The sequence below is a fragment of the Orycteropus afer genome, unplaced genomic scaffold, assembly GCF_000298275.1.
Source record: "Orycteropus afer afer isolate SDZICR_OR568_19922 unplaced genomic scaffold, OryAfe1.0 scaffold00045, whole genome shotgun sequence".
In the NCBI taxonomy this organism is placed as follows: Eukaryota; Metazoa; Chordata; class Mammalia; order Tubulidentata; family Orycteropodidae; genus Orycteropus; species Orycteropus afer.
In genome coordinates, this window is record NW_006921632.1 from 1,494,227 (window position 1) to 1,505,080 (window position 10,854).

The 10,854-nt window shown below is 38.8% G+C and overlaps 1 protein-coding gene across 1 annotated transcript in view; it reads left to right on the forward strand.

Annotated features, from left to right (window-relative positions):
• The window catches only part of RACGAP1 (Rac GTPase activating protein 1), a 45,553-nt gene that overhangs the window by 6,419 nt on the left and 28,280 nt on the right, over positions 1-10,854 (forward strand). The window contains exons 3-5 of the mRNA XM_007937825.2: positions 4,918-5,120; positions 6,128-6,264; positions 7,181-7,250. Of these exons, the coding sequence (XP_007936016.2) occupies positions 4,918-5,120; positions 6,128-6,264; positions 7,181-7,250 (410 nt within the window). The remainder of the gene's footprint in view (positions 1-4,917; positions 5,121-6,127; positions 6,265-7,180; positions 7,251-10,854) is intronic.

Consider the following 10,854-nt stretch of genomic DNA (forward strand, 5'->3'; position numbering starts at 1 on the left):
CAGCCTATATGACTATGAGACCAGAAGAACTAGATGGTGCCCAGCTACTACTGTCAACCACTTGGAGGGGGATCTGTGTAGGAGATCCTGGATAGAGAGGGAGAACAATGTGGAACAAACCTCAAAATCATTTGGAAAAAAAAGGGGGGGAGGACCAGGTTTGCTGGTCTGATAGAGCCCGGTGGAACCACTGAGACTCTGGCCCCTAGCTGCCCTTCAGGTCTGGCATTGAACCCACACCTGTGGCTTCCAGCCAAACAAAAGACAGGCATAGGAGTTGAACATGTACCTGAGGTAGATAAACTCCTTGGAGAGAACAATCATGGGAGAAAGAAGGGCTTTTTATGCATAGGGAGACAGTTCAGGGGGCAGGAGTACATGGAGGGATGGACACAGGGAAGAGGTAACTGGGGAGGAAGTGGGAGGGGAGCTGTTGCATTGGGGTAAATTGTAGTCAATGTCATGAGACAACGTGTGTGAGAACTGCTGTATGGAAAAGTGAATTTGCTCTGTAAACTTTTACCCAAATCACAATTAAAAAAAAAAAAGAGTGCCTTTTAGGTCAGGGAAAGAATAGGACTAGAGACAAGAGTGTTTGTTTGAGGGGAATAGGAGTAAGAGGGAGTGTATTAGTTTCTTGGGGCTGTTGTAACAAAGTACCACAAACTGGATGGCTTAAAACAACAGAAATTTATCCTCTCAGCTCTGGAGGCTAGATGTGTGAAATCAGTGTGTTGCCAAGGTTGGTTCCTTGTGGAGGCTGTGAGAGATAGTCTGTTCCATGCCTCTCTCGTCACTTCTGGTGATTTCTTGCTATCCTTGGCATTCCTTGGATTGTAGGTGCATCACTCCAATCTGCTTTTGTTGTCACATGACCTTCTTTCATGTGTGTGTCTTTGTCTTTTTTTTTTTTTTTAAGGATACTAGTCATGTTGGATTAAGGCCTGATTTACTCTAGTATAGGAGCTAGTATAATCTAATGTTAATGAATTACATCTGCAAAAACCTTTATTTCCAAATAAAGGTCATGTTCACAGTTGGGGGGGTAAGGACTTGAACATCTCTTTTTGGGGAAAAAATCAACTCTATTATAATAGAGTGATGTAATCAGAGCTGTGTTTTTGGAAGAATAACTTGACAGAGATGTAGGCTGCATTTGAGGTGGCGGCTGGGAAACTGATTAGGAGATGGTTGCCATAGCTCAGGGAAGAAGCAATAAGAGCCCTAACTGGAATGATGCTTGTAAAGATGGAAATAAGGGAAAATGAGTGGAAGAGATTATGATGAGATCTCTAGGAAGAATCAGCTGATAGGATGTGGGAGCAGAGGGGAGAATCTGAGGTTTGGAGTCTCAATAACTAGTGCTGGCTTTTAACTGCTATTTCTGTATCTATATCTCCATCTGTAAAATACGAATTTAAATGTCTTTTATCTTCCTGGTTGTGCTGTGAGGATTTAGGGATAAAATGAGATATTAGTTGTGAAAATACTTTTGGAAGTGATGATCCTATACAAAAATATAAGATAATTATTTTTGTGGGTACCCTTATTTTATAACCAAATTTCTGGAAATTATATCTTATTAATTTGTTATAAAATTAGAGATACACCCCCATCTCAATTCCTAACTTGGAATGTTGGCTTTTCAGAAACTAAAATTCCTCAATGTTTTCTAGATTCTAGAATCTCCTTTCTGCAACCACCCCAGTGTCTGTCCTCTTCGTAGAAACAATTTCTCTTAGGCCAAAGTATCTCCTAACTCCTATATTTTTGCTTTTCATGATAACTTTATTCCTTTTTCTTTTTTGTACTTTTTTTTTTTTTTTTAAGCTAAGTCTAAGGTTACTGAACATTCAGAGTAGAAATTAATATCTAAATAAAATCACTTTAACAGCCTCAGTATTTTGTTATATTTATTTTATTCAGTGTACAGGGTTTATGTTTATTTTAAAGGTTGGCTTCAATTTTTTTGATGGTGAATAAATTAGGAACAAATATAACAATTTTTATCAGGTACCTTTTGTATACCAACACCATTCTAGATTTGTGTTACTCTGTGTACAGTAGGAGATATTAAAGAGTATGTGACATGGTGCTTATTTTCAGGAAGATTATAGTATTTAAGGTTTGAAGACAGGATTCATCATCATGGAACAGAATATGATACAAGTATCAAAGTATATGCTTTTATGAAGTCAAGAAAGATTTAATGTGGACCAGACTAATTAGGAAAGGTTTCATAGAGCAGAAAGGACTTGAAAAACAGGTGCATAAAGAAGAATAGGTAGAGTGTTCCAATTAGGATGCATATCATGATCACAAGTGAAAAGGTAGAAATGAACACAGGCCTGTTCTGGGGGTAATGATAAATGCTTTAACTGGACAGAGGGTATTTATTGTATAGTGGGGGGGATAAGTTTGATTAGCTTGGTGAGGTGGGCTTGGATGCCTGGAGTTTAAATTTGATCTGAACAGCAAGTCATTCATTCAACAAATATTTGAGTATATTACAGGTAATATATTAAGGAGCGTGCAAGGCACTGATGGTACAAGCAAAAAGCTTCCCTGCCCTTAAGAAGCTTAGAGGGTAGTAGGGAAGAGCCCTAGGGAGAGTAAATGGGAAAAAGGTGGGAATTCCTAGAACTTAATTAATCCATTTGCTGAACTGTAAACTTAACTTCTGATTTTTTTTTCTTCTTTAATGAATCAAAGATTATTCTTAATTTATTTTAAGGAAATTTCCCTTCCTCCTTTTTGATAGATAGGCTTTCCTTTTGGATATAGCTTAGTATGTATGTATATGCTGTATTTTGTTTGAATTTAATCTTTTGAATGTATACTTTATGACAGGGAATATACCAAGCTAACTTGTTATTCACAAACTGAGAAAAAAATGCCAGGTTTACTGATCTCCAAGATCAAGTTTTTTCTGTCCAAAGTGCCCTTTTGACCCAATCCTGCAAACTTAGTTTATTACAGAGTTGTTTGTAAAAGTAATCTTGTAATCAGATATGCAGATGTCTGTTTTTGTTCTAACATGAACTAAACTGAACCAGTAATTTAATCATTTGTCTATTAAAATAAAAATTCTTTCCTTGAAATGAACTAATTAGTTTGAGTTCCAAGTTAGTCCAGTTTGGTTTGACCTGTAATGTATGTCAATTAACAATGAATAGTAATGATAACTCATATTAAGATTTACAAAGGAGTATCCTAAAGAACAAACAAACAATAAAATCAGGTCATATGAAAAGGTTTTCATCTGACCAGGTGAAAACCTTTTCATTCTCAAAATTGTTTTTCAATTCAGTAAATATTTGAGGGTATATAACACCATATTTAGAAATATTTAATTGACCACAGTGTGGAGCTATAAAGTTTTTAAGACTGTGGAGTTGAAAATGTGTTTCTTGTTCTTTATTTTTTGAAACTGCAGTATTCCTTACATCTGAAAAGTACATTGCTTGATGAATTGTCAGTGAACACATCCAAATAACCAGTTCTTGTTCCTAATTTTTCCCCTCATGGATCTATAATACTGAAATTGTAAATTTGCTAAAGGTTGTATGTATTTCTTGTTTTATTTTTTGTTAAAAACAAAACAAAAAAGCTGGTAATGTGTTCCAAACTATTAATTAAAGCAGCATGTCATTTAAAGCTTCTTGAAATGTAATAATACTTTATTCTTTGCGGTGGGAGGTCCTTGATATTTATATTATCTCAGATAATTAGATTATAATATCCTGTTTTGCTCGAATCTGTTGTTTGCTAAAAACTGAAATTGCTACTATATGTAAGGTGTGATTTCTGAAGATAACAAGAGTGAATTGATATCTAGTTTGTAAGTTTGAAATTTAGTCAAATTGATAGAATTGCTTAAAAAGGATACTATGTTAAATATTTATCATATTCTTAGGTTAATTTCAAGTAGAAACAGTCCCCTTAATTCCTAAGAATCGCTACCTTTGTGTGAATTTGGCCTGCTTGTAGCTGTGAACTAGATTCATTTGACTAGCAGCAGATATACACCTTGAACCTTCTTCCATGTTCCTGGTGGGGTGGGAGTGATGCTTAAGATAGATTAAGTTTATCTAGAAAATTGTAAGATGCTCTTGCAAATACATTGTAGAAGAGCAGTCTGCCAATAGCAGGTAATAGGAATGGGTCCTACAAGGGTTATCTTGTGTTGAGGTGCTGCCCTGGAAGCAGTGGTTTCTCTTGCAGACATTTGAAAAGAGTTCACATTCTGCTATCAGTGACTCACCAAAGGCTAGTATCTTCTTTTCCTGTGTCTTTCCAACTGGAATGTTTACATACCCTTCAGGGCAGTGTTAAACAGCAAAAGCAAATTGGGTCTTTACTTTCAAATCAATATTTGTATAATTATATAGCTGAATGGAATTGCAAGCCTAGACATCTATAATATTAATCTACATCTACTGGAGCATATTACAGCAGTTAAATTTGAATTTGCTGTTTAACATCTCTCTGGCGCAGCAATGCGTGACTGTAAAGGAGGCTGTTTTTGTTTTATAGCTGTAACTGTCCTGGTGCGTGACAGCTGCCCCAAAGGTATCCCCCTTTGATTGCCTTCTGTTCAGGAGCTTTCAGTGTTAGTGTTACATCTGGAGCCAGGTGACTAATGAGTTACTTATTCCATAGCAGATGCCACTGGCTAAGCCAAAAATAAGTGGCCTATTGAAATAGGAATTCCTCCCCACAAAACTCTCATCTGGAGTGATGAACATATATCCAGAATCCCGGGATAGGCTCCTCATCATTTTCAGCTGGATTTGCTCATAGTTCAGCTAGTTCTTTAGTTACGTACTTGGAGTAAAGCTAACCACAGGACTCATTTATTAGAGCATTTATACTCTGTCTGGTGCTTGAATTATTAAAGTTTCCCTTTTTCCTCAGAATTCATCCAGTTGGCGAAGGACTTTGAGGATTTTCGTAAAAAGTGGCAGAGAACAGACCACGAGCTGGGGAAATACAAGGATCTTTTGATGAAAGCAGAGACTGAGCGTAGCGCTCTGGATGTTAAGCTGAAGCATGCACGCAATCAGGTGGATGTAGAGATCAAACGGAGACAGCGAGCCGAGGCTGACTGTGAAAAGCTGGTGTGTATTGTTTCCTGTGCTAAGACTTGCAAGAACTATGATAGTGTGGGAGGAGAAGCCAGATACACCCCAGTTTCTTCTTCTACATTAAAGAACTGAAAACGACCTGTCCATTGACAACTTACTGGAGCTGAAATTGCAGCCTGGGAACCAGTTCTTCATAGGTTGAAATCAAATTTTTTTTCTCCTTTAGACTTGAAAGTACTACTTAATAGATAAGACTTCAAGTGAGAATTTAAAGAGTTAAAATTAGAGGGGAAATCCTATACTTGATCTGTCACAAATATTGGCCATTCTTCATTGTTGATCATAAGTGCTGTTCAGAATATCCTCATCCTGACATCAGTAGCTGGTAGTTTGTTATTGATACGGGCAAGACAACTCTAAATCTTTCATCACTGCTCTCTAATTCAGAATAAAGGGCTAGATGTATTCAACCAGTGGAGCAATGTGACTGACATAGAGCACTATCATTTTGATATACCAGCGTGGGTCATGGTGCAAAGGAAAGCCTTTACTAGGAGGGACTAATCCATCTTGGTATGGTGTTAGATGCCTCAGTAAGCTTAAATTGTCTGGTTCCAGTACGTAACAGCTTTGTATCCATTTTAATGCATTTTGCTTCACCATTTAGAAAGGTGGGTGGCTGCTTTGATCCATAGTAGAAGCCAATAATTGTCCTGATAAAATCACTGAAGTGTTTTTGCTATGCAAAATCTATTTTGGGCCTCTAATTTTGCATTACTTGCCTTTTGGATTAACAGTTTGATCCAGAGATCTTGTAGCAGAAACTCACTATTCTAAATGGAGTTCATTTTACCAGCCAGAAATCAGAGACACAATCTGGGCTTGATGTGAATTAATATGCTATTGGTGTCGCAGTCTTCTTGAAGGTCCATTTGCATAATGCTGTATTTTAATGTCTTCTGGCCTGCTTGTCCCATAAATTTGAGGTGAAGCTTTCTCCCCTGGCTAGTTATGATGTTCTACTCTGCTGTGGTCTGTAGGAACGACAGATTCAGCTGATTCGAGAGATGCTCATGTGTGACACATCTGGCAGCATTCAGCTAAGCGAGGAGCAAAAATCAGCTCTGGCTTTTCTCAACAGGGGCCAACCATCCAGTGGCAATGCTGGAAACAAAAGGTGAGGAACTGTATCTGTTGTCACTGATCACAAACAACACAGCTGTCAGAAGTTCACAAATATAGTGCTGCTGGAATGTGTGCTGGATAAAGCAGAATGATTTTGGGGGAAGGGTGGGAAAGAAAGGCAGTGGGACCTCCTCTCTATTTTAAAATTTTTCCTTAGGAAGTTGTTTTACCATGGGTAAAATTTTGATGTTCATGCTAACTTGCACATCAATAACTAATCCTGCACATTGCTAAGAAACCTAAAGGTGAAAGTGGCAGTTCAGCAATACTTTCAGTGTTTCCTCTCCAGAGAGCTCTTGTACTCTACTAGGTTAGAAAGGCTTCTCTGAGCCAAGACCAGACAATAATTTTGGTTCCACTGCATCACCATTTAAAATAGTCTCAGCCAGGCTTTGAATTTAACACCCCTAATACAATAAGTAGAGAAAGGTCAGCACTCTTAGAGCTACTTATTTTGTTTCCTGGTTGTTTTATGGGGAATCTTTATAAGTAAGAAGATGTACAGACTTACGTAATTTCTTAAAAATCCAATGCTTGGTAATACTCTTATAGGAAGCAACCACAGCTGGGATCAACTTAAACATCACTCTTCTACCTTGTGAATTTTTAGTAGCCTACAGTACAAACTCAGAGAGTAGCACCTATATACCTGACTGTAACTTTCAACTGCTGTTTTGAGGCTTTTGTTAAAAAGCAACTCTGCTACATATGTGCTCATGCACATACACTTATTCCCCCATGAAAAACATAAAAAGCAACCCATCACAGCTAGGATTTGCTCTTGCAATTCTCATAGAGAAGATATTGTAAAATTCCTGATGTTACCTGACCAGTGGGACTTCTGAGTGATAGTGGGTCTTTCTTTCCATACTCTTCTGTGCTAACACTGTATTGTTTCACTCATCTAGACTGTCGACCATTGATGAATCTGGCTCCATTTTATCAGATATCAGCTTTGATAAGACTGATGAATCACTGGTAATGAACATTTGATTTCTGAAAATTACCTACTTTTCTTCCCCCTGCTCCCTCAAGAGCATCTTTCCTGTACATCCTTTATTACTATTTTATAGTTGATGTGCTATAGATTCTAAGCTAGCATTTTAAAATATAGAAGCTATAGCATTTTAAAATTCATATACAAGCTACAAGAGACTTGTTTATCAATTTCTGGAAATGTGAATATAGAATTCAGGATTTGTCATGAGGTTACTTTTATTTAAAGGATCTGTGAGCTGCATGTGTTAATTAATTTTATTTTGACTTATTGAAACCCTAGTTAATAGTCAGAAAATCAGCAAGTCTGCATCTAGACAGTTTATTTGCTGCACTTTGGTTGAATAGACTTGTGCCTTATTTCTGAATTAGTTTGGCTCTTGAGGAGAACTTAGCCTTACTTCACAATTAAAAGGAAACAAATACCCTGTGACTTTAACCAGAAGATTGAGAGTTTCTGTGTACTATGTGATGCTTTAATTAACAGTAGTTCACATGTCTAAACTCTTTGTTACTTTGCTTTCATAGGGCAGTACATTTCTTTTAACTTATAGTGATATTTCTACATGAAGGGTCATCTCCTGATACTTCAGTCTTTGCTATTCAGGAGACTGGTTGTCATGGATTGAATTGTGTCCCTTAAAAATATGTGCCAACTTGGCTGGGCCGTGATTCTCAGTGGTTCGCAGTTATGTAATAATGTAATTTAACTGTTAAGTAATGATCTAATCATCCCCCATGCTATGATCTGATGTGCTCAACCAATCAGTTGTAAGGGGGTTAGAGTGGGATGTAACATCCTTATTCAGGTCACAGCCCTGATCTAAGGGGTATTTCCCTGGGGTGTCACCTGCCTCGCTTTTTATCTTAACAAGATGAAAGGAGAAACAGTCAAGCAGAGAGGGAGTAACTCAGTGTGACCAAGAAAGAAGATCCATGAGTAGAACGAGTCCTTTGGACATGGGGTCCTTGTGCGGAGAACTTCTTAGACTCAAGAAGATTGATGGCCAGTCACATGAAGATCACCCAAGAGCAGAAGCTAAAAGAACAAAGACCTTCCTTCAGAGGGGAGAGAGAGAGAGAAAGAAAGCCTTACTCTAGAGCCAGCACCTTGAATTTGGACTTATAGCTTCCTAAACTGTGAGAGAATAAATTTCTGTTTGTTAAAGCCATCTGCTTGTGTTTCTGCTGTAGCAGCACTAGATAATTAAGAATTTGGTACTGGAAGACTGGCATGCAGCTCTAACAGATACCTAAAATGTGGAAGTGATTTTGGAATTGGAAGCAGCAGTCAAGAAGTCAAGTGTTACATTGGGCTCATCTGCTGCAAAAGATCTCTTTAAAGTGTTAAGAAGTGAAGAGGCCACTTTGAGGTCTCAGGTGAGCTGGACCCAAGCCATGGCATTTTCATTGATCTTGTATACATGTGAAAGCTGGGTAATGAATAAGGAAAACCAAAGAAGAATCAATGCTTTTGAATTATGGCGTTGGTGAAGAACGTTGAATGTACTGCAAAAAGGATAAACAAATCTGTTTTGGAAGAAGTATAGCCAGCCAGAATACTCCTTAGAATGAGGATGGTGAGACTTCATGTCATGTACTTGGGATATGTTATCAGGAGGGACCAGTCCCTGGAGAAGGACATCATTCTTGGTAAAGTAGAGGATCAGTGAAAAAGAGGAAAGACCCTCAGTGAAATGGATTGACATAGTAGGCTCAAACATAGTAATGATTGTGTGAGGATGATATAGGACAAGGCATGTTTTGTTCTGTTGTACATGGGGTTGCTATGATTCTTCATTGACTTGATGGCACCTAACAGCAGTAGTGAAAGCCTAGATTACCTTGTAGAGACTGTTGGTGGAATTATGGACATCACAGGCAATTCTGGTGAGGGCTTAGAAGGAAGTGAGGAGTATAACACTGAAGATGGCACAGATGGCGAGAAGCAGCAGCAGAGAAATGGCATCAGCAGAACCTGGAGACTGGCATGAGAAAGTGCAGGAGCTGACCCACAGAGTAAGAGAGCTGAGTATCTTTGGAAAGGAGGCTTCCTGGTGGAGTGGGGTATCTCTGGGCATTTGTTGGTAGAACTAGGCTTGGTGACCCATGGAGTGAGAGAGCTGAGTGGCTTTGGGCCAAGACTTACTGGTGGAGTGGGGTTCCTCCAGGCACTTACAGTAGCGCTAAAGAGCTCTGTAACACTTGCCTGAGCAAGACAGGCTGACTAGCCTGAGAAGTGTAGAAGCCAAGTAAACAGACAGAAGCTAAAGAGACAAGGAGCATGGGAGAGGGGTCTCAAAGGGTGGGAACCATGGCCTCTTGGGTTTCAAAGAGTCATTTCTTTGCCAACTCAGTTCTGGAGTATGAGGCTGCCTCCAGAGTGTGGGGCTGCTGTTCACAAGTACCACGGGGGTGGGTCTGGGTCTGAGCGGGTGGCTGTTTTGCCCAAGGGACAGAAGAATGGCATTTTTTGGGGCTGAGGAAGTGGGTTGCCACTTAGTTGAACTAGGAGAATGGGACCACCCAAAGCTGAGGGAGAGAGTTGCCATCCTGGTGGGCCTGAAAGGTGGAGCTGAAGCCCAGGGCTGAGGGGCCTCTACCCAGAATCCAGAGAGTGTGGCCAATACCCAGAGTCTGGAGGGCAAAACCATTGCCTAGATGATCTCAGAAAAGAGAAAATTATTTTAAAGCCTTGACAGCTAATATAAATTGTTCTGCTGTTTTTTTGACTTGGCGTAATGCCTGTTACCTTTCTTGGAAGTTGTCAAAAATGAAATGGAACACATAAAGATTGATATCCTCGGCATTAGTGAGCTGAAATGGACTGGTTTTGGCCATTTTGAATCAGACGACCATAGGATCTTTTATGTTGAGAATGACAATTTGAAGGGGAGTGGTGTGGCATTCATTATTGCAAAGGATGTTTTAAGATCTGTCCTGAAACACAGTACTGTCAGTGATAAGATAATGTACATAGGCCTACAAGGAAGACCAGTTAATACTATTATTATTCAAATTTACACACCAACCACCAAAGCCAAAGATGAGAAAATTGAAGATTTTTACCAACTTCTACAGTCTGAAATTGACCAAACATGCAATCAAGATGTGTTGCTTATCACTGATGATTGGAATGCAAAAGTTGGAAACAAAGAAGAGTCACTGGTAGTTGGAAAATTTGGTCTTGGTGACAGAAATAACGCTGGAGATTGCATGATAGAATTTTGTAAGACTTATTCATTGCATATACCTTTTTTCAACAGCACAAATGGTGGCTATACATGTGGACTTCACCAGATGGAGTACATAGGAATCAAATTGACTACATCTGTGATAAAAGGCGATGGAAAAGCTCAATATCTTTAGCCAAAACTAGGCCAGGAGCTGATTGTGGAACAGACTATCAACTGCTCATATGCAAGTTCAACTTGAAGCTGCAGACAATTAAAACAAGTCCACGAGAGCCAAAATATGAACTTGAATATATCCCTCCTGAATTTAGAGACCATCTAAAGAGTAGATTTGATGCATTGAACACCAGTGACCAAAAACCAGAAGAATTGTTGGATGACATCAAGAACAT